General features: G+C 36.0%; 1 protein-coding gene across 1 annotated transcript in view; it reads right to left on the bottom strand.

Annotated features, from left to right (window-relative positions):
* Positions 1 to 14,688: 14,688 nt before the first annotated feature.
* The window catches only part of LOC149784399 (serine/threonine-protein kinase RIO3-like), a 28,816-nt gene continuing 16,675 nt past the window's right edge, over positions 14,689 to 26,829 (bottom strand). Inside the window, exons 9-12 of the mRNA XM_089932452.1 lie at positions 25,693 to 25,852; positions 24,223 to 24,393; positions 21,756 to 21,860; positions 14,689 to 17,091 (exon numbers count right to left, since the gene is read on the bottom strand). Coding sequence (XP_089788578.1) covers positions 16,825 to 17,091; positions 21,756 to 21,860; positions 24,223 to 24,393; positions 25,693 to 25,852 — 703 coding nt within the window. The 3' untranslated portion in view covers positions 14,689 to 16,824. The remainder of the gene's footprint in view (positions 17,092 to 21,755; positions 21,861 to 24,222; positions 24,394 to 25,692; positions 25,853 to 26,829) is intronic.

The raw sequence follows: 26,829 nt of genomic DNA, 5'->3' as shown, positions 1-26,829 counted from the left end.
TCAGACATTCAACTTGATTAACACAGGTACTGAGATGCATAATATAAGACCACAGCAGCGAGTTTCGTGCTTATTATAACAGGACTGAAATTGAAATTGTTAGTACATATTGAATATATGGGATAGTTTTTGTGTTGTTTTGTTTTGACGACGGTTGGCATGTTTGCAGAAGGTCAAAACCTTTAGCCGGATAGGCAATACAATCTTCGTTTAGCTTCAGTTTATTTAATTTTAAACCAAATTTATGGATATAAAATCTATACGATTATTACCAAAATAACAAATGGTTGTAATGACACATACATACCATGTGACACAAGTTAACCAATGAAGACCGTATCTTGCTAACGTTATAATCAATCCCACAAGACATAACCTTCACAGTCGGATCGCTCCGGTGGTCTAATTGTTAAGAGCATCCGTCTTAGATACAGACGGTCACGGGTTTGAACCACGTCTGCTTCATACCAAAAGACATAAAATTGGTACTAGATGTGCTTCGCTTGGCGCTCAGTAGTAAAAGGTCAGATTTAGGCTTGGTCGGCTGGTGTTAGGATAATACGAGCTTATTTTACAAAGTTTCTCATTTTCTAGCAAAAGGCAAAGTAAAACAAAGCATGTCACGTTAATATTGTAATCGCTTGTATTGTTTTGTGGACATAAAGCTTTTTCAGCGTATTATAAGCTATGTATGCCGGTGTAGTGTTAAATTTTGACCCTCGTTGAATTCTGACCCGCCGGGTCATTTTTCAACGACCGTGATCAAAATTTCACGTTAAAATCTGACCCTTTTTTAAATGTTCTGTTAAATAACGACCCAGATGTAGTATCACATCTTGACCCTCGTTGAATTCTGACCCGGTCGGTAATTTTTCAACGTGATCAAAATTTCACGTTAAAAACTGACCCTTTTTTAATGTCCTGTTAAATAACGACCCGTTCAGGTGAAATTATGACCTTAGGGTAAAATGTTCTGTTATCAAAACTCAACATTGATTTTTGAACCACTTCTAAAATGAAATCAACTTATTACTCACTGAGCTGTGTCTTTCTTAATTTTCTTTTTTTCTTTTAAGGAAACAATTGTGTGTAATAGAATGTTGTTAATCTGTCACTATCGTAATTCTCTCCGTTATACTTTTTTTTTAAATGTCCCAAAATGAGGAACATTTTCAAAATAGCTGAACTTTGCTTTGGACAAACTGGACAAACTGATAAATGAACGACTGTGTTTCACTTCGGTAAAGTCGCAAGGTTCAACAGGGCAGGTAAACAAATGAACAGTATATTAGCGATGATCAGGAGCGTAGCTGCCTACACAGAATTTTGACGATTTTTTTCAATGGTTTAAGTTTCACTCACGAAACCGATATGAAATCTATATTTATATAATACAATACATACGGAAAAGAGGATTCATTAGAAGCAAAAACACGACCAAGATAGTAGCAAACTCGATTTTATTGAGTCTGTTCATAAGAATTTGATGTTTTCTTTTTATTTTTACAGTATTAAAACAGTACCAAGGTTCAGAAAGTCTCAACAAGATGCATGAAATGCTATCTCAGAGTCTCTAGATTGTAACAATGTTTCCCCGTACCCACACCCCCCCACTCCTCTAGCAGTTCGAGGCTTCGCCGTTCAACATGCCTAATCATCAGTCATATACTAGCTACGTCACTGAGGATAATTATAACAGTAAATAAGAACCCGTGAATAATGAATAAACCATCTACAGTCGGTTTAAAGATGCATACTAATGATCGACTTTGTCTATTTGTTACTGTAGGTAAATCGGGTAAAATTAGGATTTTATTAAATGAAAATGCAGGTTATATATATATATATATATATATATATATATATATATATATATATATATATATATAACAATTAACGTTCAGTTTAAAGTTTGTGATGGATCAATTGCCTAGGCGGTTCAGCGTATTATTTAAGAAAACCACATATATATATATATATATATATATATATATATATATATATATATATATATACATACATACATACATACATATGTTTAGTATGTGTATAAGCGTTCGAATCCCTGTGAGGGCACTCTTTTATTAATTTATTTCAAATCGAATTTTGAAGTATTGATATGCAATTTGTTCTAACGTTTTCTAGTTTATAATGTATTTTTGAAATTATTTTTGGGAAATGCATATTATTTTATTTTCATAAACATTCTTCATTTTAAATTACAAAATAATATTCAAGCGATACGACAAAAAAGGCGTGGCGATGTAACTCTTGTTAGACCTAATATGCCGTGTATGTTTCTGAAGTGACCGCGCCTTCGCTTGCGGTTTATATATACGTGCATTTAAGACATTTTGATACGATCATAAAATTGCACACCGGTACTCTTAAAATCGATAATGCTAACTGTTTTGTCATGATATTACATCAATTAAAAATCTCAGATATGTATCGACATGTATTATGCATTATATATATTTTTTTAAAAATCATATCGATTGGGAATAGAACCAATGATCCTTTCTTGATAGACAAGATTTTAAAAAGCTTACAATGGCATGCATTTTAATGCGAATCATTTCAACTGTTATCAATATACATGGGTATAACTTATCTCCCTATAAATACACCAATGTTTATAACGGTTATCATGTAACTATCGGCCGACAATACAGAGAAGCAGAGATCAATTGACAATGTTTACGTTTAGACCAAATGTAAACAATGTATATATTTAAATTTTAAAAATACATTTCTTAATTTTATTACAAGAAAAACGTAAAACCCGCGGCCGTAAAATATCGATAATTTAGCACGATTTACTTGTATTAAAAGATTTCCAAAAATGGCTTCCTTCACTTGGAATTAAATTATATTGTGCTTTGGTAGCGAACATTCCATTAATCTTTTAAATTCTGACGAATACAATTGAATAGTTGGAAGCAATCAAGTTTCCAAAAAGCAAGCAAAATCTCTTAAGTTTTTGCAACATTCAAACTAGTATTATGTGTTATTTGTTCAATATCCCTCAACATCTAAAGGTGATATGGAGCGGAAACCAAATATATAGTCTACTGGACCATCACTAACAGGTGTACGTGGAGTTCCAAAAAACAGCCCTTTTCAGGGCTAACCAAAAACTCTAGAAAAGAAACACTATTCAATTTGCCAATGTGAGAATGTGGAGTAGTGTTTATATAAACACTCCCTCCTTTCCTGGTGTGTGTGTGTGTGTGTGTGTGTGTAAGCGCTCACGTACGTTTGTGGGGATGATAGATTATTGGGTTTTGTAAGCGCTGAAGTACGTTTGTGTAGATACTAGAAAGTATGGTTTTTTAAACCTTCACGTTTATGGATAGTGTATTATGGTTATGTTTCTGCTTTTCCGCGTGTGGATAGTAGATTGTGGTTATGTTTTTAGCTTTTCCCGTGTGTGGATGGTAGATTTTGGGGTTTGATTTGGCATCTCTGCGTGTGTGGATAGTAAATGGTGGGTTTGTTTCTGCTTCTTGACGTGTATGAATGGCAAATTTTGGGTTTGATTTGGCTTCTTCTCGTGTGTAGATAGTATATTGTGGTTATGTTTTGGCTTCTCAGCGTGTGTGGATAATATATTATGGTTATGTTTCTGCTTCTCCGTGTATAGATAGTAGATTGTGGTTATGTTTTTAGCTTCTCCCGTGTGTGGATGGTAGATTTTGGTGTTTGATTTGGCATAACTACGTGTGTGGGTTGTAAATGGTGGGTTTGTTTCTGCTTCTTGGCGTGTGTGGATGGTAGATTGTATGGCCTGATTTGGCATCTCTGCGTGTGTGGATAGTAAATGGTGGGTTTGTTTCTGCTTCTTGACGTGTGTCAATGGTAAATTTTGGGTTTGATTTGCATTCTTCTCGTGTGTGGATAGTAGATTGTGGTTATGTTTTGGCTTCTCAACGTGTGTGGATAGTATATTATGGTTATGTTTCTGCTTCTCCGTGTGTGGATAGTAGATTATAGGGGTTTGTAAACGCTCACGTAGGTTTGTGTGGATAGCAGAGTGTGTGGTTGTTTAACTTTCCTTTTGTGTTAATAGTATAATTAGGTTTTGGTTTTGCTTCCCGGTGTGTGTGAATAGTATAGTTAGGGTTTAATCTGGCTTCTCCCCGTGTGTGTATAGTATAGTATGAGTTTGATTTGACTTCTCCGCGTGTGCGGATAGTAGATTTTGTGTTTAATTTGGCATCTCTGTGTGTGTGGATAGTAAATGGTGTGTTTGTTTCTGCTTTTTGACGTGTGTGAATGGTAAATTTTGGGTTTGATTTGGCTTCTCAGCGTGTGTGGACAGTATATTATGGTTATGTTTCTGCTTCTCAGCGTGTGTGGATAGTAGATTGTGGTTATGTTGTTAGCTTCTCCCGTGTGTGGATGGTAAATTTTGGGGTTTGATTTGGCATCTCTGCGTGTGTGGATAGTAAATGGTGGGTTTGTTTCTGCTTCTTGGCGTGTGTGGATGGTAGATTTTGGGGTTTGATTTGGCATCTCTGCGTGTGTGGATAGTATATAATGTGGTTAGTTTGTGTCTCATTATCTTTGTGTGAATAGTAGATAATATGAGAAGACAAAAGTAAGGGATGTTTTCCTTCACGTCCGTGCTTTAGATATAAATGTAAAAAGGGTCCGTCATTCGCGCCATTCTACGGAATAAGCGAAAAGAAAATGGTAGCAGTATCTGACTTGTTTAACCAGTTGAAGGAGAGTTGGTATTGGATGATATCTCCGGAGCACGTAGTGGAAAGACTTGAAAGAGAATGGAAGTTCCCAGGCAGCTTGGACTTTGCAAACAATCTGAAAATAGCCAGGGAGAACATTGAAGGGGTGATAGAAGATGAGGTAAAGAAGTTGAGAGGTTTCATCTCGCCTGAATATGTAGAGTCGGAACATTGAAGCAGTCTCTTGAAATTTTTATCAAAGTCAGGTGTTTTTTTTTTTTGGATGATATCTTCAATTTGACAGAGTGGGCTTTTGTCAAAAGGGGACGGGACCAAGTCCATAAAGCAGAAGAAATTATGAAAAGGGTCTTGGAAGAAGAAGTCAAGAACGTTAAAGACACATGGGCAAAATATAGGAAAGAATAAGAGAACAGAAAGAAAAAAGAAGTATTTGAGAGAATGAACAAAAACTAGATGAATGTCCAGGAGAAATGTAGAGCGATAGGTCATCCAGACTGGATTCCTGAGTCGGAACACAAAAAGAAAGGAATTTTGGGAAAATTTAGGAGATGGATAAAGAAATGGAGAAAGTAGAAGAAGAAAAAGCAGAAGAACCAAATGACTGTCATGCCTAACCCTCAAAAAAAATTATTTTTTAAATGTGGTATCAGTGTTTATAATGCACGATATATTCCCATGTTTATTTCCCTTTGATGCTAGGCAGGCCCATGATATATTCCTATGTTAATTTTCCCTTGACGCTATACAGGCCCAGGTTGTACTTCAAAGTACTTGTCGCTATATCGTCCCACGGGACCTTGTAATGGTAATTCCCATTGTCGCTATAACTCTTGTCTCCATATCGTCCCAGGGTGGTTTGTAATGCTAATTCCCATTATCGCCCTATCGTCCCACTATACTACTCTCATGTCTTTCTTTAAATGTTGGTCTACATCTGAAAGTGCTCTACAGGCGTAGGCAATAATCTTTCCATTATTAGTTAATAATGTGCCTAGACCGACAGGAATTGCATGTACAAGTAATTGCGTTTCCTTATTAGAATCGAATTACGCTATTATTGCGTTATTTTATTAAATTTTCTTTGAGTTTTTCAAACGCTTTATCGTTTTTCACTCCATTCCCATGGTTGATTTTGTTTGGTTAAGGCTCGAAGAGGGTCATTGACTGTTTGATGGAACGCAGCAGGCGAAGTACAAACAAAATTACATTATATCCATTTCAAATATGGAAGATAACTATATTCATAATTTCATTACTACATGTACTGCATTACATTGCTTTTGTTGATTGTATACATACGAAGCATTTCCTTATTGACGATTCATAAACCCATGTATGCATAACTTAAAACAATATCCGTTAAAAAATGACCCGGAAATCTGATCAAAATTCAACGCTGCGATCAGTTTTCAACGACTGTGAAAATCAAAATTCAACGTTGAGAACTGACCCTGGGTCAACTTTCAACGTTAAAAGCAGACCCGGAGGGTCAGAATTCAACGAGGGTCAAAATTTAACACTACACCGGCATGTAAACTTGGTAGAGAAAGAACAAGCGAAAATTCCGAGAAAAACAACACACCCACGAGTTTTGTGTTTTGTAGGCTTAACGCCATTTTCAGCACATGACAGGCTATACGTGGTGGCCAGTATATTTGGTGGAGGAGACCCCAAAAAGAGCCACCGACCCACGGGTAGATACTAGGACACGCTTGCCGAATCCAAACTCGAACCTACGCGGACAGACGTGAAATGTCCGTTATTTGTAAAAGTAAGCGCCTTAGACCTCTCGGTCACCAATCTCCACCAACCCATGTGCATTTTAGAAGTTATGATTAATAGTGATACTGGATTCTTGTTACTGATGAAGTCTTCTACCTTCCCCCATGACTAATTTTCTCACAGTACACTCCAAGCAGTTACCATGTGGAGCACATGCCAGAAGAACTTCAGGTGGGGCAGAAGACTTCAACCTAGGTTAGTTTGTGTTTATTTGTGATTTGGATTTATGTTGTAGTTTTAACAATCTTTCAGTCATATCGCTATGATGTCTGCAGTGTGGCAGTTTATAGTGATGTCTAGCAGTGGGGCATCATGCCGCAGACAAGTAGCATGATGTCCCACCCAGTCACATTATCCTGACACCAGGCCGACCAGTCCTAACACTAAACTCTTAATACTGAGTGACAAGCGAGGCAGCTGTTAGTACCATTTTGTAAGTCTTTGGTATGACTCGGCCGGGGATCGAACCCACGACCTCCCGCATCCGAGGCGGATGCTCTAACCACTATGCCTCCGGAGTGGTCCACCTAGGTTAGTAACCAAAGATACCGCTATTATCATACTAATATTGTCAGTCACTCGAATACGAATCCATCCGACTGAACAGGATCGTTCCAAATCGTGAAATCGTACGAGTGAAGGCCTTATGAGGCGCAGCAGTGCACTGTCAAACGTGCAAACAATTACTAAAATTTCTCTGTAAATCAGGGTTGTTGATGCTCGAGTTTCCCATCTGTACTCGGAGTCGCAGGTGGCTTTCCATTTTAACCAACACGATGTCGTACTTAGTCATGTTAATCATTTTATCCTCAACAACCATCGAGTGAAGCTTAGTAATTGCACTGAAACTGATCTGTACCGCGACAAGAAGCTCTATACATACACATACATGCGAATGCATCCATAATGAAATTATTTTACCAACGTGCAGCCACAGCAGTTACTAAACATATGGCTTCAGCAACACTTCGGATTGGTGTGCTTATAATAGTTGCTGTGGTCATGATTCTCGCCACATCTAAAGCAACGTTTGTTACCTAGGCGATTCCGCAAATATCAACTTCAACCAGACATGCGCGTTTTTATTTCACAAGTAGTGTGGTTTTCTTGCTGTTTCATCACGCAACTGTTGTTCCACTTGGATTATTTTCTCACGCTGGTAAAGTTTGAGGTCTACAAAAGATCTATCAATAATGTGATCCCGAAGTATAATTTCTCGACAAGCTCTTCAGGTGCAACACGCACACGCACTTCAATCTAATTAGTTTATTTTACTGATACAACTGTTATTAACCATAGAAAATATCTTTCAGGAGATATTTAAATTTCTGGCTGTTGTGCGTTCTTGTGGCTTGACGTTGTGTTCATATAAAGTCACACTGATTACACCATTGAAAGGGGCCCCGAGTGGACGAGTGGTCTAAAGCGCTCACCGTTACGGATCACTGCCATCTCACCTCTGTCTGCGTGAGTTCGAGTTTCAGCCTCGGATAACGTTGGTACGTGAGAAAGCCTGCCAGTAGCTTATCGTGGGTCGGTGGTTCTTCCCGGGGTTTTCCAGGGTTCTTCCTCCACCAATTATACTGGCCGCCATGTATGGCCTATCTTGTGCTGAAAAATGGCGTTAAACCCCACAACAACAACAACAACACCATTGAAAAGAACCTTTCTTTATATCTTTATCGTCTTTGTCCCAAAACTAGTACACGGACAGGCTCGTCCTTGCTAAGTAAAAGTGATTTTTCTTTTCTTGGTCGAGTCAGTGTTGGCGAAACATAATGAACGGGGAATGCAACCGGGGTCGATTTGTCGGCAATTTCCATTGTATCGAAACCTGAACCAATCTCCGTGTATTTTCATATATGGATGCGCATTTTGTGACTAAGCGATTTCGTGTGCTAATACAACGATTCCATGCTTGTTTCTAGTTAGAACTGGTACATTAGAGTAGTTCCAACTGTCGATTTTTGTATGTCTGTCAGTGAAATGTTATTTCAGTGTAAAAACGAGGTTTTCAAACCGTTTACACGCAGATATGCATCGACAAGTGGGGAAGAAGAAAAAAACACCACGTTGGTAAATTCCGCAACTTTATGACCGCGGTCAGAATCCATCACTTATAATGTGTAAATGAATTGTCATTGAGATCTGACCTGAATAAAGAATTCTTAGATTCTAATATTTTAATTAGGAATATTAGGCTCTTCTTCCAATTATCGTCTTCGTGCTACTAATTAAATACCAGGATACCCGCATGTGATACCAGACGTGTACACTTTAATGAAATAATATCGGGACTTAAAAGCAGCAAGTCTTAAGAGAGCACTGGGATAAATCCCATTAATGTCTACATATGATACATCACATGTGTAAAGTACTGGTTTTGATGGATCATCCACCACTGCAGTTCTTGGCAGCTTTGTGTTACCAACCACGAGCTTGACATCACTGACTTTTATAATTACGTATTGCTTTCTGGGGCCCCGAGTGGCCGAGTGGTCTAAAGCGCTCTTCGTTACGGATCACTGCCATCTCACCTCTGTATGCGGCGGTTCGAGTCTAAGATTCAGCCAATGTGGGCATGTGAGAAAGCTTGCCAGTAGCTTCTCGTGGGTCGGTGGTTCTTTCCGGGTTCTTCCTCCACCATTAATACTGGCCGCCATGTATAGCCTATCGTGTGCTGAAAAATGGCGTTAAACCCCACAACAACAACAACAACGTATTGCTTTCCAGCAGCATCATCATCGATGGACCGGTGAATTAGTCCAATTCGATTTCATTTCATAATAAGATCTCCGTTCATTTCATCGTTTGCATTTTTAACTTTAGATACTGTATTTGTGTCTACGTATTCTTTGAAAAAAACAACTGATACACCAGTATCTCTGATTTCACTGATTTTGGTAAAGTTTTATTACGACTGCTCCTTGCAGGTTCAAAACATCTATAATGTCTCCCTTAGATGCTACTAGGTTTCCCCGTTTGATCTTGGAAAATCATAAGTTAGCTCAGATCGACGTCAGCAACTCAGTCAAGTCCGCTTCGGTGGCAAACATGGTTGGATCCACATCTACGCGCCTTCGGGTGACTCAGCTTCCGTAAATACCAATAGACACTACCTATACAATTAAGTGTACTTTCTATGTGAAAGGTAAAATCAACAAGGGCTTGTAGTAGCTGGCGAACGCTCAGGTGCATGCAGTGGTTTAACAAGATGTCCACATATTGGGCCACCTAGCCGTGTTTATCATGGTACTAGTCATATAAAATAGCGGTAAACAAATTTGTCGACTTGAGCAAATAATCAACAACTTGACGTGACTGAATAAGCTGGTACAAGCCAAAATACAAAGGACGTCTTGACGTTAACATGTATGCGACCCAGTATGCTACAGGTCCTGTTGCTAAAACAAGGCTGATGATGGCGGTTTCCTTATTACGCGGGATCGATGCAGGACTCACGGTACTAATTTCAGTTCTTATAGTAAACCTATGTTATAAAAATTAACTAACTTTAAATGTATATGCGTTCGTGATCAAACCTATATTTATCAGTATAGATGAAACCTGAAAGTCAGATTCTGTGTAGAGAAAAGGATATGAGCCGCGGCATTTTCTGGACCTACACGTGCTTTCAATTCCGCACAAAGAGTCAGGTGCTTATTTAAGTTATAACTGTTCTAAACTCAAGACTGTTAAAGGACTGAAATTCTACCAGTAAAACAATGTCTCCATTTTTTCAGTTACAAATAGGACTAGCTCTCAAAAGAACCTTTTTCCTAAAAAAAAATAACTTACATTATTAACCAATTCTTGCCAGCCAAACCCATATATACTCTATGTTCACCCATTTTCAGACTGGTTCCCACTTTTCAATACATTTAGTACCGTGTGTCCTTCAAGTGACCCCTGCATAAAGACAGCTCGGAAATGTGTGACTTTGTAATCGCGGGTAAATCAAAATTGTTCAATGGCGAGGTCACAACCTCTTCCTCGGGGCGGGGGGTTAGCTTTTGGCTCTCACGGCTGGATAATAGACGACCATTTACTGTTTTATGCGGCCTCCAACCGCTTTTATTCAGAGCCTTTCTGGCTGCAATTCCACAGTCAATTTTACAACAGCGGGATCCATAACCGCTAACGATGTTCAAATGGCCGCATTAGTGAGTATGGATGCCATAGTTTTATTCATACAAAAAGTATTCCTTTAATTATGACGATTCTCACCATAATCACAATCACTGCCGTGTTCCCTACACCGCTACCTTTATTGCTAGGATCAAACAATAGCGTGTGTGACTTGAAGTTTTCTTCCACAATATCAAACAATGACTTTTGTACATAAAAAAATGTTATAAGCTTGAAAGAGTCTACCTTGTTGTTTTTCCAATGAAATCTAAAGTCAGCGAATTTATCAAGATGCTCCAAATATATATTTGAAAAATCATACATCTTTTGAGCCTCTTCGACAATTCTGTATGATCATTGAATCTTTTCTGTAATGCCACAAGCAATCTGTTATGTATATTTGATTTAATTATATCCGATTTAATATATTTATTTCAATTTAACTGTCAGTTTTAAATTTTCATTACATGATACTGTAATGTAAATTTATTTTGCTAGAGACTATAATTTTTCCAGAAAATAGTTTGACCTTGACTGTTAGTTTATAAACACCAGGTGTTGATCTTAATCCTGACCTTGTTTCAAAATTTGTAGCAACCATCGTAAAAAAGTTCTTTTGTATTTTAAAACGATTTGTTGATGTCGAGGTCATGATGGGACTTGGTCTTTAAGATGTAAACAATTGTTTTTATATTTTTTTTTCTTAGAGTAAAATGATTGGTTTTCGTCAGGGTCACACTGGGTAGACAGATCTTTAACAAGTATTTAGCTTATATAAACTTCCAGAAGATGATCACGTGACCCATTGTTTACGTTTTACAAGACCGTATAACCACTGTTTTGGAGAATTATTATCAGTTGCAGCTGGGCCTTTTCTTACACGAGAAGTTGTATGTTGTGCTTCGTCAGGGTCACACTGGGTAGACAGACCTTTAACAAGTATTTAGCTTATATAAACTTCCAGAAGATGATCACGTGACCCATTGTTTACGTTTTACAAGACCGTATAACCTCTGTTTTGGAGAATTATTATCAGTTGCAGCTGGGCCTTTTCTTACACGAGAAGTTGTATGTTGTGCTGTTTGGAGTTATTTCAAATTATTTGGATTCAAAAGGAATAATTCTGTTATTATTCTAGAAAATATGTACTCATGTAAAATTGTTGAACAAGGACAGCTTTTTATAAAAATGTATTCAGCTATCAGAAAAAACTGAGTGATAATTCTTGTTTCTACAAGGAACTGTAGACTTCAACAAACTACAGATTGCAACATACGTCATCATCTTCCATCTTGGATTCTTCGTCAGAATTCAAACGTGAAGTCAGTAGAACATTTTGTTATTAGGACTGCTGCAAATTTATTCTTTGATTATTCTTGGATTATTTTTGCATTTGATTTTATAAAACTGTAAATTCCAATTTTTTTCATTTTTTACAGAATTTTTTCAGGGAAATAAATTATTGTATTTTTTCAAAGCTTGTTTTCACTCTTTCTTGTGTTACTGTTTATTCAAGCCTAAACACGTGACATAAGAACTCCATTGGTCGGGCAATGTGATTCTTTGGTCAACAGACATGTGTAGTCAGTGTCAATTACAGCAGTTTGAATCTGCATCCCAAGATAAGCCCCCAATGTGCCAGACAACAGACTAGAAGGCTCAGAGGTTGTCTCAATGAATTATCCAATGTATCTTAATTAAAATCGACAACAACCTTACATTATCATCATATTCACTTTCATTTCCATGTACAACCAACATAAATTCTCAATGTTTCTTCAATTATTAAAGAAAAACATTTTCCACAAGTTTGATTCGAAGATGCAATTTGCAAACTATGATATGGTAACTGATTAGTCCATCAAGAACTCTTAAAGAGTAAGTGAAAAGAACCCATATTTTAACTTAACAGCACTGGTGAAAAACATGCATGAGGCATCCTCTCTGGATCAGTGAATGTGAAAAACTACAATATTTTAAATTACTATTCCATGATTTATTCTACACATGTCCATACATGGTCCTATTTAATAGTAAACATAAATAGTCCCGGAATAACAATTCTAAGTCTCAAATATTGATTTGCCCTTTCACCAACAATCTGAGTAGCTGCTTTACATATTGATGATTATCAATTTGGCCTGCCCATTGTATCAAGATAAGAAATGTTAAACTCCACTTTGGAACTAATAGCCATGCCAGGATACTCTGATTAAATCAAGAAAACATATTTTCTTCCCTGAAAATTGAAAGGCATGCATATATTGGCTATTTTCATGATTTAATACATCTTTATACAAGAGCCAGCACTGTCTCAATAACACATAACACAGCTACACTGGGTCTGCATCTATACTGATCCACCTGCCAGTGCCAAGGAACAACTGTACTGAGAAATTCAATTTTAGAGCTTCAAACATGTGTATAGGTTGTGTATGTAATGCAATTCTATTAATAGTGGTTGGTACAATTACCATGCAGGCATTCATACAAATAATGATCGTGTACACGGACAGGATTGTGGATATGTACATGTACATGTACTTTTCAGTATTTGCTTGATACTTAATAATGTAGTACGTGATTCTTATTTGTCAAAGCAACATATTTTATGGTACAATCTCAGAGACATGTATAGTAGTATCATAACAGCATTTTTGTTTGGTTACTCATCTAGGTTGAAGTTTTCTACATCCCATGACATTCCTGGGCATGGTTGCCTCATGGTAACTTTGCTTGGTGGGTTCACATGCATGTGCATGTTATGTGAGTTCAAAGTCCAGGGCAGGGAAGGGGTGTTATAAAAGACTATGACCTAGTTCATTAACAAAAATCTACAACTGATGTGATTTGTATTTTTAACGTAGCTTTAAAAATAGTTCAGTCATATCGCTATGATGTCTGCAGTGTGGCAGTTTATAGTGATGTCTAGCACTGGGGCATCATGCCGCAGACATGTAGCACAATATCCCACCCAGTCACATTATCCTGACACCAGGCCGACCAGTCCTAACACTAACCTTTTAATGCTGAGCACCAAGCGAGGCAGCTGTTAGTACCATTTTTGTAAGTTTTTGGTATGACTTGGTCATGGATCGAACCCACGACCTCCTGCATTTATCATTATTCACAACACTCAAAGGTCAGTATCTTAGGAAGAATCCCCCCCTCTGTAAAACTTACTTCTGGTACCCCTATCAATACAATTTCAAATGTTTAAATGGGAATTTGCTCCAAGCAGTGGGTTAGTACACCGCATCTGATATCAACTAATTTGAGGCAATGCATTTTTTTCATAGGACAAGAAAGGCCATTTCAACAGTCATAACTTTAAAGTTAGTCTTATGGATGCTAGCTGCTATTAGCTGTTCTTTGGACTACCTTGGTAACTTATGAAACAAGCATTGATCAATAAGTTGTGAATATATCAAACTATTTTCTCATTTTCTCAGTCAATTCTATGGCTAATCCAAACACAGACATAGGAGGTGGTTCATTAGGATCGCTTTTTTTTTTGCAAATTAATTTCTAACATAGTGTAAATTACATACATCTAAGGCATTGATTTTGGTCATAGAATCTAGGATCATGATACATAAGTAAAAATTGTGGACTATACTTTATGCTGGTTCAAAGTCTATTTCTTTAGTGTTGTTCATGTCAAAATCATGAAGCTTTATACTCTAATGTATTTTGTTAGTACTGGAGTGGGGGTTGCTGTTGGTTTTTTCCTTTGTTGGTTTTAAAATCACTTTTAATGCATTGTTGATTGTTGTTGTAGGGTTTAACGCCATTTTTCAGCATAAGATAGGTTATACATTGCAGCCAGTATAAATGGTGGAGAAAGAACACAGGAAAACACTGGAAAGAACCACCGACCCACGAGAAGCTACTGGCAAGCTTTCTCACATACCCACATTGGCCAAACCTGAGACATGAACCCATCATACAGAAGTGAAATGGCAGTGATCCGTAACAGTGAGCACTTTAGACCACTTGGCCACTCGGGTCCCCTTGTTATGAGTGGATCAGACTTGCTATAGTTCTTTGGTGAAAGCAAACACATGGATGGTTAAGATCACTTTAATCTAAAATTATTTTGTACATGATGATTCATGGTGCAAACAGCTGCTGGAAATTATTAACATCCGCTGGAAATTATTAACAGCTGCTGGAAATTATTAGCTGCTGGAAATTATTAACAGCTGCTGGAAATTATTAACAGCTGCTCGAGAAGACAATTTTCAGCAGCAATGAATTCTTATTCCAGAATCCATTCACATATCAAGGAAAATGTTACATAGCATAAAAGCTGTTACAAAAAGCTTTCATTGCAAATGTATCATTTTTTCTAACTAAAATTTATAATATTCCTTAGAATATTGATTTTATGAATCCAACAGAAATTAATTTTGTTGACACATTGTTACATTGTAAATCTGTTCAAAATATTATTAAAAGGTCTTTTCAATATAAACGATTCTCAGTGGTATAATCATCATTGGTGGTATAATCATCATTGGTTTACTTCGTGCATCAAACTTCATTATGATCCCCCAGTGAAATTTAGCCATAACTTCTCAACTTTAATAAATTATCATGGATTCAATAAGAATGAAATTTTATGGGTATTTCTAATGAGGATAATTTGTTGATGTATCTATGTGTGTGTGTGTGTGTATCAATGTATGTGTTATAAGAGTGAAATCTGATGGATATTTTTAATCAGGACACTGTATGTATGTATGTATGTATGTGTCTGTATGTATGTATGTATGTATGTGTGTATGTATGTGTGTCTGTCTGTATGTATGTGTGTGTGTATGTATGTATGTATGTATGTATGTATGTATGTATGTATGTATGTATGTATGTGTGTGTGTATGTATGTATGTATGAATCAATGCAGAACTTAAAAGAATGACTTTCAAATAAGTAAAACATGCTTCCAAAAATATAAACAAAATACTTAACATGTAGACTTGAAAAGTATAGTTTGGTTTCATAACTTCTTCCCTAGAGTTACATTATGTGCATGAAGAAACAAGAAACCAGACTAAATTTACAGATCTTCTTAAGATCAAAGTTAGTTCAATTGTTTCTGCTATTTCTTTCAATCTGAAAGAAATTCCTTTTTCTCCCAGTATAGGATTGTATAAGGGTAAATGCTATGTCATTATTCACAAGATATCACAGTCTGAACACTACGAATGATACATTAGTTCCATTCCTTTTCATCAATTATCAAAGTACATCTACATAGGTAAATTAATAAATAATTTTCAATTAATTATTCATGACAAATTCTGTATCTCAACTGTACCTATGATCTTTTGTCATCAGAAGAAATTTGTCAGTGATTCAATGCATACAATCACAGGCCAGTCATTAGAACTTATTTGTCAGTGATTCAGTGTATACAATCATAGGCCAGTCATCATAACAAATTTGTCAGTGATTTGGTGAATGCAATCAAGGCTAGTCATCAGAAGAAACTTGTCAGTGATTCGGTGAATACAATCACAGGCCAGTCAACAGAAGAAATCTGCCAGTGATTCAGTGTATACAATCACAGGCCAGTCATCAGAACTAATTTGTCAGTGATTAAGTGTATACAATCACAGGCCAGTCATCAGCACTAATTTATCAGTGACTCAGTGTATACAATCACAGGCCAGTCATCAGAAATAATTTGTCAGTGATTCAGTGTATACATCAGAACTGATTTATCAGTGATTCAGTGTATACAATCACAGGTCAGTCATCAGAACTAATCTTAACTGATTCAATGTACACCAGTCATCAGAAGAAATTTGCCAGTGATTCAGTGTATACCAGTCATCAGAACTAATTTGTCAGTGATTCAGTGCATACAATCATAGGCCATTCATCAGAAGAAATTTATTAGTGATTCCGTGAATACAATCACAGGCCAGTCGTCAGAAGAAATTTGTCACTGATTCAGTGAATACAATCACAGGACAGTCATCAGAAGAAATTTGCCAGTGATTCAGTGTATACAATCACAGGCCAGTCATCAGAAGAAATTTTTCAGTGATTCAGTGAATACAATCACAGGACAGTCATCAGAAGAAATTTGCCAGTGATTTGGTGAACACAATCACAGGCCAGTGTATCTTTCCATCATCACCTATTACACTTCAGCTGATACATACAAGGCACTGACAAATTCAGAGAAAACAAATCACTGGTTGACTTCTATATTATCATCCTCTCCCTCTTCCACCTCCTCTTTCTCCCAATTTTCCACCTCCTCTTCCTCCCCTTCTGTAACCCTTTCTTCCTCCCCTTCATCCACCTCCTCTTCTGCACTATCTGAGAAACCCATTTCCTGCAAAATGGCTTCCCTGTCTTTGAGGGCCTTTTCAAAGAAGAAATCAAAGGCATACTCCTTTTGAGTGACCTGGTGAGCCAACAGCTCTTCAGACTTCTCCTTGTCATACTTTTGGACCTGAAAATAACAAAATAACATAAACATCGCCTGGAACTAAGCAATCAATCATAAACAGAAAAACAAAATGAGCTGATCCATTCATTCACCTGTAACTGGTGGTTTTCTCATGAAGACTGGTTTTTAGTTTTTGAGACTGTGATTTTGTAAATATTTTAAATGCTATCTTTTAAACATTCTGAAACAACATACTTTAGCTATTTTCTTGTCCACCTTTCTTCAAGATTCTTTGATTCCAGCACATCCTAACACTTCCTCCAGGACTGCCACTACTACTTCTGATGATGGTAACATTAACAAAAACTATAATAATTAATATACTACTTTTTAACCAAGTTCAATTAACTCTTTTAGACTGAGTTCAATCACAAGTCTTTTTAACCATAGTTAATCATATGTCTTTAAAAGCAAGTGCAATCATACATCTTTTTATTCAAATTCAATCACAAGTCTTTTGACTAAGCTTAATCACAAATCTTATTAACCAAGTTCACATCAAAACCTTTGCTCACTGAGCTGAAGTTATTACATCTGACTAGAATGTGTTCACTTGCAAGATATGCCCACTGGTCAATGTTGTGGAAACATGCACAAGTCATATGTCCTGTATACAGTGGCAAAGAACCACCTCAGCTCTTTGATATGTTCTATATAAGAGTTGACTGATCTGGTGACCTTTAGTGGTTGAGTATCCACTTCTGGCATGGAAGGTCACAGGTTCAAACCCTGGCAGAGTCATATCAAAGACTTATAAAAATGGTACTAACAGCTGCCTTGCTTAGCGTTCACCATTAAGATGTTAGTGTTAGGACTGGTCGGCTTGGTGTTAGGATTATGTTACTGAGTGGGACATTATGCCACATGTCTGCGGCATGATGCCACAGTGCTAGACATCACTAAAAACCGCCACATTACAGACATTGTAGCGATATGACTCACACTGTTAAAGCTACATTAAAAATCCAAAAACATAAACACACTGCAAACTGCCACACTGCAAGACACCATAGTGATATGATTAAAACTGTTAAAGCTATGTTAAAACTTTTAAAAAATCATAAACATACCATACAAGAGTTGCTAGTTAATTTTGCAGAATTAGCAGCATTGACTTGGCTGCTCCTAGATGAAACCAGATTCACAGGCCATTAGGTGGAATTAAATTTGGTTTCTGAGTATGCAAGGTTTGAAATTCTGACCTAAAGATCACATCTTATGCAGGATTGGATGGATCAGAGGACAACTTAGTGGTAGGCCAAAGAGAAAATTTCAGTCACAAAGAAAAACTGACAGTCCATTTGCCATAACATAGGCTTTTTTGAAGAAGTTCTGAACGATCCAGACAAAGTCTAAGGTTGTGATCTAAAAATCTGAAGGTCCTGTACAAAACTAAACCAAAGAAAAGTTTGGATCTTACTGAAGACCTGCATATTATGCAGTGTATGATCTGGTCTGAATAATCCTTTATCTGATGAAAACTTTGACTCTGAAAAAGTTGTCATTATCATGTTTATCACTGAATAATCCCTAAACCTGACAAAAACTGCTAGAATTTGAAAAGGTTACAATTATCACTGAATAATCCCTAAACCTGATGAAAACTGCTAGAATTTGAAAAGGTTACAATTATCATTGAATAATCCCTAAACCTGATGAAAACTCCTAGAATATGAAAAGGTTACAATTACCATTGAATAATCCTTAAACCTGATGAAAACTCCTAGAATCTGAAAAGGTTACAATTATCATTGAATAATCCTTAAACCTGATGAAAACTGCTAAAATCTGAAAAGGTTACAATTATCATTGAATAATCCCTAAACCTGATGAAAACTCCTAGAATCTGAAAAGGTTACAATTATCATTGAATAATCCCTAAACATGATGAAAACTCCTAGAATTTGAAAAGGTTACAATTATCATTGAATAATCCCTAAACCTGATGAAAACTCCTAGAATCTGAAAAGGTTACAATTATCATTGAATAATCCCTAAACATGATGAAAACTCCTAGAATCTGAAAAGGTTACAATTATCATTGAATAATCCCTAAACATGATGAAAACTCCTAGAATCTGAAAAGGTTACAATTATAATTGAATAATCCCTAAACATGATGAAAACTCCTAGAATCTGAAAAGGTTACAATTATCATTGAATAATCCTTAAGCCTGATGAAAACTCCTAGAATCTGAAAAGGTTACAATTATCATTGAATAATCCTTAAACCTGATGAAAACTGCTAGAATCTGAAAAGGTTACAATTATCATTGAATAATCCTTAAACCTGATGAAAACTCCTAGAATCTGAAAAGGTTACAATTATCATTGAATAATCCTTAAATCTGATGAAAACTGCTAGAATTTGAAATGGTTACAATTATCACTAAATAATCCCTAAACCTGATGAAAACTCCTAGAATTTGAAAAGGATACAATTATCATTGAATAATCCCTAAACCTGATGAAAACTCCTAGAATTTGAAAAGGTTACAATTATCATTGAATAATCCCTAAATCTGATGAAAACTGATAGAATTTGAAAAGGTTACAATTATCATTGAATAATCCCTAAACCTGATGAAAACTCCTAGAATTTGAAAAGGTTACAATTATCATTGAATAATCCCTAAATCTGATGAAAACTCCTAGAATGTGAAAAGGTTACAATTATCATTGAATAATCCCTAAACCTGATGAAAACTGCTAGAATTTGAAAAGGTTACAACTATCATTGAATAATCCCTAAATCTGATGAAAACTCCTAGAATGTGAAAAGGTTACAATTATCATTGAATAATCCCTAAACCTAATGAAAACTGCTAGAATTTGAAAACGTTACAATTATCATTGAATAATCCCTAAACCTGATGAAAACTCCTAGAATGTGAAAAGGTTACAATTATCATTGAATAATCCCTAAATCTGATGAAAACTCCTAGAATATGAAAAGGTTACAATTATCATTGAATAATCCCTAAACCTGATGAAAACTCCTAGAATGTGAAAAGGTTACAATTATCATTGAATAATCCCTAAACCTGATGAAAACTCCTAGAATTTGAAAAGGTTACAATTATCATTGAATAATCCCTAAATCTGATGAAAACTCCTAGAATATGAAAAGGTTACAATTATCATTGAATAATCCCTAAACCTGATGAAAACTCCTAGAATGTGAAAAGGTTACAATTATCATTGAATAATCCCTAAACCTGATGAAAACATCTAGATTTTAGCTAATGACAAGCAGGATCCTGTAGCATGATAAAGGGAGGCATACAAGATATAACAAAGGCAGAGATTGTGTTTATACACTAGTCTTTAATTTTCTTTCTTACACTTGATATCTTTACAGCCTGAAAGTGTATGGTGGCAATTAAAGTAAAGGTGCTGATAACTCTTCAATACAATGGTCTAGATCACACTGACTGATTGGAATGGGTGGAAGTGGGTGATATATATCATAATGACTGATTGGACTGGTTGGGGGAAGATACAGATCACACTGATTGATTGGACTGGTTGCACAAATATATAGATCACATTAACTGGGAGTGGGTGATATATATATATCACATTGATTGTTTGTTCTGGTTGGGGGAAGATATATATCACAGTGATTGATTGGAGTGGTTAGGGGGATACAGATCACACTGACTGGTTGGGGGAAGATATAGATAACACTAATTAATTGGACTGGTTGGTGGGGGATATAGCTCACAAATGAGTGATGGGACTGGTGGAGGCAGTAGATATAGATCACAAATGAGTGATGGGACTGGTTGAGACGATAGATATAGATCACAAATGAGTGATTGGACGGGTTGAGGCGATATATATAGATCACAAATGAGTGATTGGACTGGTTGAGGCGGTAGATATAGATCACAAATGAGTGATTGGACTGGTTGAGGCGGTAGATATAGATCACAAATGATTGGACTGGTTGAGGCGGTAGATATAGATCACAAATGAGTGATTGGACTGGTTGAGGCGGTAGATATAGATCACAAATGAGTGATTGGACTGGTTGAGATGGTACATATATATATATCACAATGATTGACTGGACTGGTTGGGGAAGATATACTTAGCAAGCCGGAAGAGTTCTGTGTATGGGTGCACAAATGGCTTTAGCCTGGATTACAGATTAACTTTGCAATGAGGAGTTTTTGTTATTTATAATGATGGACACTCCTCCAGTAATCAGTAATTTCTGAAAAGTTACAGAAAATGAAGATTTTAAAATAATTTCTGAAATTTCTTTATAAAGGTCACCTGAAGGCGGACAACTATTTGGTCATATTCTTGTATAAAAGACTTGTTTCATCCATATTTGCCTTTGTTAATCCATTGTATTATAGTGCATTACACATTTTCAGAAGTATTGAGAAATGTTCAAGACATGGGGGTGGGTAATACTAATACATAACCAGCAACTGTAATAGGTTCCACATTTAAACACAGGAAAGTATCTCATAGAATTAGATGAGAAATGCAAGAGAAACTTAAATTTAAGTCACTTCAGTGTGAAGCAATCACTAATAATTGATTTCCCAAATTTTTTTATTTGACCATCTATACTGTAACATTCTTTCTTTTGTATTTACTTGGACTGATACACCATAATAATTTTTTGAATATAATAAAATGTTACTAACCTGTGCTAGGAAGTCTGCACCTTCTCCCTGTAGACTAAGTCCTGTAACCATATTAAATATGTCCTCTGCACTTAACACATCATGAGCCCCCTGCTTCTTAAAAAACTGAAAACAAAAGAAATGATACACATGAAACTGACATGAGATTTATAAATACATGTACAACATTTTAAAGGCTGAATGTTTAAGACAGCTTTCCTATCAATATGACTGAAAATAAAGCATTTGATCGGCATCATTTTCATTATTCAACTGTAGACTTATAAATTGTGAAATCAGCATTTCAGTTTCCTTTACTTTAGTGGCTGCAATTATTCTAAATTTGCATTCAGTACTGTCTTTCAAATAAAATATATGTACAGAGCTTATGAAAGTTCACTGCTAATAAATCTCAACTACAAAAATTGTTTGAGATAGACTAGGGTAGAATCTTTCCATGCTTCAACAGTTTTCACTCAAACTATTTATACATATGACTTTTTTTATAATAAGGAAAACAATACTGTTATATAATTTTACCCAACATCCTATGTCAACCAAATGCCTTTAAAGTAACAAGCAGATTAACTGCCTGGAAAATACAAAAGAACTGACAGGGATTTAAAAAAAATCAAGTCCTACAACAGTCTTTGAGAAAGCTGATTAAAGTTAGTGCTTGAAGCAAATATCTTATTCTTTTTCATTGGGGCTTCTTATATTTTGTTCTAATGTCTGACGACACTGCCACACACAACATAGCTGAAAAGCGCTTGACATTAGGGACTGATGATTATAATACAGACCCTGGTGCAATTGTTCAATTATAGGATCCAAGTCCTGGATATAGACTTTCATACATCCTAGTATGTCTGTGCTTTGTAGAGTATTTAAACAACTGGGAAAACACAATAAGCAAACAATTACACAGTGTAATTATGGGCACCTTATGGTCAATGTCTTACCTGTCAAGTTAGTAAACAGTCCTAACCACTAATATTGACATCACGAATTTTAACAAGCCATGATTGACGAAAATGTAAAGTTCAAGTCATGTGGTTTATTATTACTATCAAATTTGTCATGCTTATGTCAATGTTGACATAAACAATGAATGTATATACTGAAAGAAGCCCTAGGTCCCAAATTCCTTTGTTTTCTAATTTTTTATGTCGACAAGCTGCCAATCTCAAACCCATTCTCTGTTCTACAACCATCTGATGCTTCAGCTACAATAAAAATGGACATTTGTTTGGTCTCTATAGCTGGCCTTTTATGGCAACTTCAATAATACATGCACCCTTCATCAAAGCATGCTGGCTACAATAATAGCAATGTACCCATCATCAAAGGAAGTCAGCACCAAATTTGAATAAAAACAATGGAATATGATCTATCGTTTCATCTTCCAAAATGAATGGAACACATTGATTTTGTCAAGAAGGTTTCCTTTTCACAAGAAAAAGTTACTTTTTGCTTGTGATGGCTGCCAATGGTGGTGACAAATGCAAAGGAAATTCGTCTTTTTAAACCAGATACGGTGTCTGACCATTAGGTCAAGTGAAGAGAGGACATCCTGCAATAATTTTTGACTTTTTTTAGTTTATTCACCTGTTTTCAAATCCCTGTGAACAGTTTCATCCCCTTAACAGCATCAGTAAGCTGATAGTTGTCTTATGAAGACCAAAACTAGGTTAATTTAAGTCCATGTACGTGTAGTGTGTAAACAATGACTATACAGTCACATTCTAGTGGCACCAATGAATATCACAGAGATCTGTTTCATGACATGTGTTTGTTGACAAGGGAAGTGTATTCAACCAGGACCACCATTTTTATATATTATTTGTTTTCTAACATGATGTGACTGATACATGAACTTTCTAACAATGTGACCTACACTGAAATTCATGGATTTTGTATGTACATGTACAATGCTTAATGCATTAAGGACTGTACTATATGACTATGAGTTGTCAATATACGTGTGCATTTTAGACTAGTTTTGTCTTCATTTAACCAAAATTTCCAGTTTATTTTCTATCAGTGTAAATCATGCTTATTGATAACTTGTTTTAATTTTTTTCCCATGCCCCATTCCTAACCATTCCTTAGATCAAGCTGGATTCCTTGCTATATATAATCCAGATGTTGAGCACAAGCCTGTTATAGAAATTTTATACATAACTTTATCCACTAGATGTATTGTTTTTGTGTATCAAAAGGTATATTTAATATAACATTTCCAAAACAAAGGGACAAGGATAGGTGAATATTCATTTCAGTGGGGCTGGGTGTCAGAAAATGTTGACTGTTCTGATCTAGAAGCTTGTAAAAGAGATCTCTCACACTGTAAAGAAACAAGAAATCATAGACTTCAATATGGAGATGAAGGTAGTAGTTAGTGTACGGTTTATATATATATATATATATATATATATATATATATATATATATATATATATATATATATATATATATTTTTACTTACCCTGCTAACATTTGTGCAGTCCCTAAATAGGAACTCCAAGGCTTTAGGATGTGTGATCTCCACTGCCTGACTGACATCAATAATCCACACCTTGTCTTCATGCCACAGCATATTATATTCACTCAGGTCGGCATGTACCAGACCACATTCACGATGCATCTTCTTCAATATCTGCAGGAATAAAGCCATAATACTTACACAGTTCCAATTCCCAACAATAACTAGTTTGTAAAACACATATTCCCTTGCTATCCAACTCTGTCCCATACATCCAAATATATGTGCATTTAGAGTCAAGTCCCAGGGTATTAGCTTAATAATAGAATTTCTCAAAAGTAGCTCAGATATTGCCCTGGAAAACCAATGATATATTCAGTAACATTGTGTACTGGAAAAGTGCCGATATGTTCAGTAATACTGTGTACTGAGAAAATACTGACATGTTCAATAATATTGTGTACTGAAAAGATACTGACATGTTCAGTAATCACGTGTACTGAAAAAATACTGACATGTTCAGTAGCATTGTGTATTGGAAAAGTACTGACATGTTCAGTAATATTGTGCACTGAAAAGATACTGACATGCTCAGTAATCATGTGTACTTAAAAATACTGACATGTTCAGTAGCATTGTGCATTGGAAAAGTACTGACATGTTCAGTAGCATTGTGTATTGGAAAAGTACTGACATGTTCAGTAATATTGTGTACTGAAAAGATACTGACATGCTCAGTAATCATGTGTACTTAAAAATACTGACATGTTCAGTAGCATTGTGTATTGGAAAAGTACTGACATGTTCAGTAGCACTGTGTATTGGAAAAGTACTGACATGTTCAGTAATATTGTGTACTACTGACATGTTCAGTAATATTGTGTAATGAAAAAATATTATGTTCAGTAATCATGTGTACTGGAAAAATACTGACATGTTCAGTAATCATGTGTACTGAAAAGATACTGACATGTTCAGTAAACCTGGGTAATTTAAAAAATAGGCTACACTGATACTCCATTCTAAACCTGTCTCCTATCCAACATTAGTCAGTAACCATTATTAACAAGCTTTTTCCTTCATAATTCTCTTTTCCTAGAATTTTCCTTTGCAAAGTAATAAAGAATTATTAACAGCTAGATCAAACAATAAAACAAGGAAATGCCAACACTGATGTTGACTCCTTAGCTCTCCTCATTCCAATCAAGGAAAAGATGACAAAACATAAAAATATTTAACATAAATACTTATCAATCTTAATGCCATTTATAAGTCTATTTTTTAATAGATATCTCTTCAGTTATTAAGGCATGCCATATGTTAAAAGTTTGCTGTTTTTGTATTTTCTGAATCAGAAGTGGATTGCATATTCTAACCACAAATGTTTAAAGCTGATTATCAATTTGCATTTGGAATATGTGTGTGCTTGGGGGGAATAGTACAAGGGGATATATGAGAAAATTATGGACTTACTTCCAATGTCTGTTCATAAGCAATTTGTGTATCTTCCACTGATAGATGAGCATCCTTCAGCTTGGGAGCTGGCCTCTGGTCACAACCTATAAAGGACAATACCAAGATGTGCTTGCGTAGAAGCTGTACTGTAGGACATGGAATCTGGAATTTTTTCATCCTAAAAAAAAAGGAGATAAGATGCATATATTTACTATCATACCCTACAAACCTATATTCTGAAAACCTCTGAAGTATGGAAAGATTTGTTGTTGTTGTTGTGGGGTTTAACACCATTTTCAGCACACAATAGGCTATGCATGGCGGCCAGTATTAATGGTGGAGGAAGAACCCGGGAAAACCCCAGAAAGAACCACCGACCCACAAGAAGCTACTGGCAAGCTTTTTGACATACCCACATTGGCCGAATCCTAGACTCGAACCCATGCAGACATAGGTGAGATGGCAGTGATCCGTAATGGAGAGCGCTTTAGACCACTCAGGGCCCCAAAGTATGGAAAGAAGTAACTATATTAAAAAAGAACTATCTCATGGAATGTACCACCTGTGAACATCACTACCCTATCACTATCAAAACTTTAACAAATAAAAGATGCATGGGTGCCTGAGACTGATCACCTGGTTCAGATTTCAATGACTTTTAGCAAACATAGTCTGGTATTAGCTTTGTACCTCTTCTTTGACATCTAGCTTCTCCCAGCAAACATAGTCTGGTATTAGCTTTGTACCTCTTCTTTGACATCTAGCTTCTCCCAGCAAATTTAGTATGATGGTATTAGCTTTGTACCTCTTCTCTGACATCTAGCTTCTCCCAGCAAACAGTCTCGTATTAGTTTTGTACCTCTTCTTTGACATCTAGCTTCTCCCAGCAAACATAGTCTGGTATTAACTTTGTACCTCTTCTTTGACATCTAGCTTCTCCCAGCAAACATAGTCTGGTATTAGCTTTGTACCTCTTCTTTGACATCTAGCTTCTCCCAGCAAATTTAGTATGATGGTATTGGCTTTGTACCTCTTCTTTGACATCTAGCTTCTCCCAGCAAACAGTCTGGTATTAGTTTTGTACCTCTTCTTTGACATCTAGCTTCTCCCAGCAAATTTAGTCTGGTATTAGCTTTGTACCTCTTCTTTGACATC

The sequence above is a fragment of the Sinohyriopsis cumingii genome, chromosome 14 (genome assembly GCF_028554795.1).
Source record: "Sinohyriopsis cumingii isolate HCF-2022 chromosome 14, ASM2855479v2, whole genome shotgun sequence".
NCBI classification, from domain to species: Eukaryota; Metazoa; Mollusca; class Bivalvia; order Unionida; family Unionidae; genus Sinohyriopsis; species Sinohyriopsis cumingii.
This window is presented reverse-complemented; position numbering and strand designations above follow the sequence as displayed.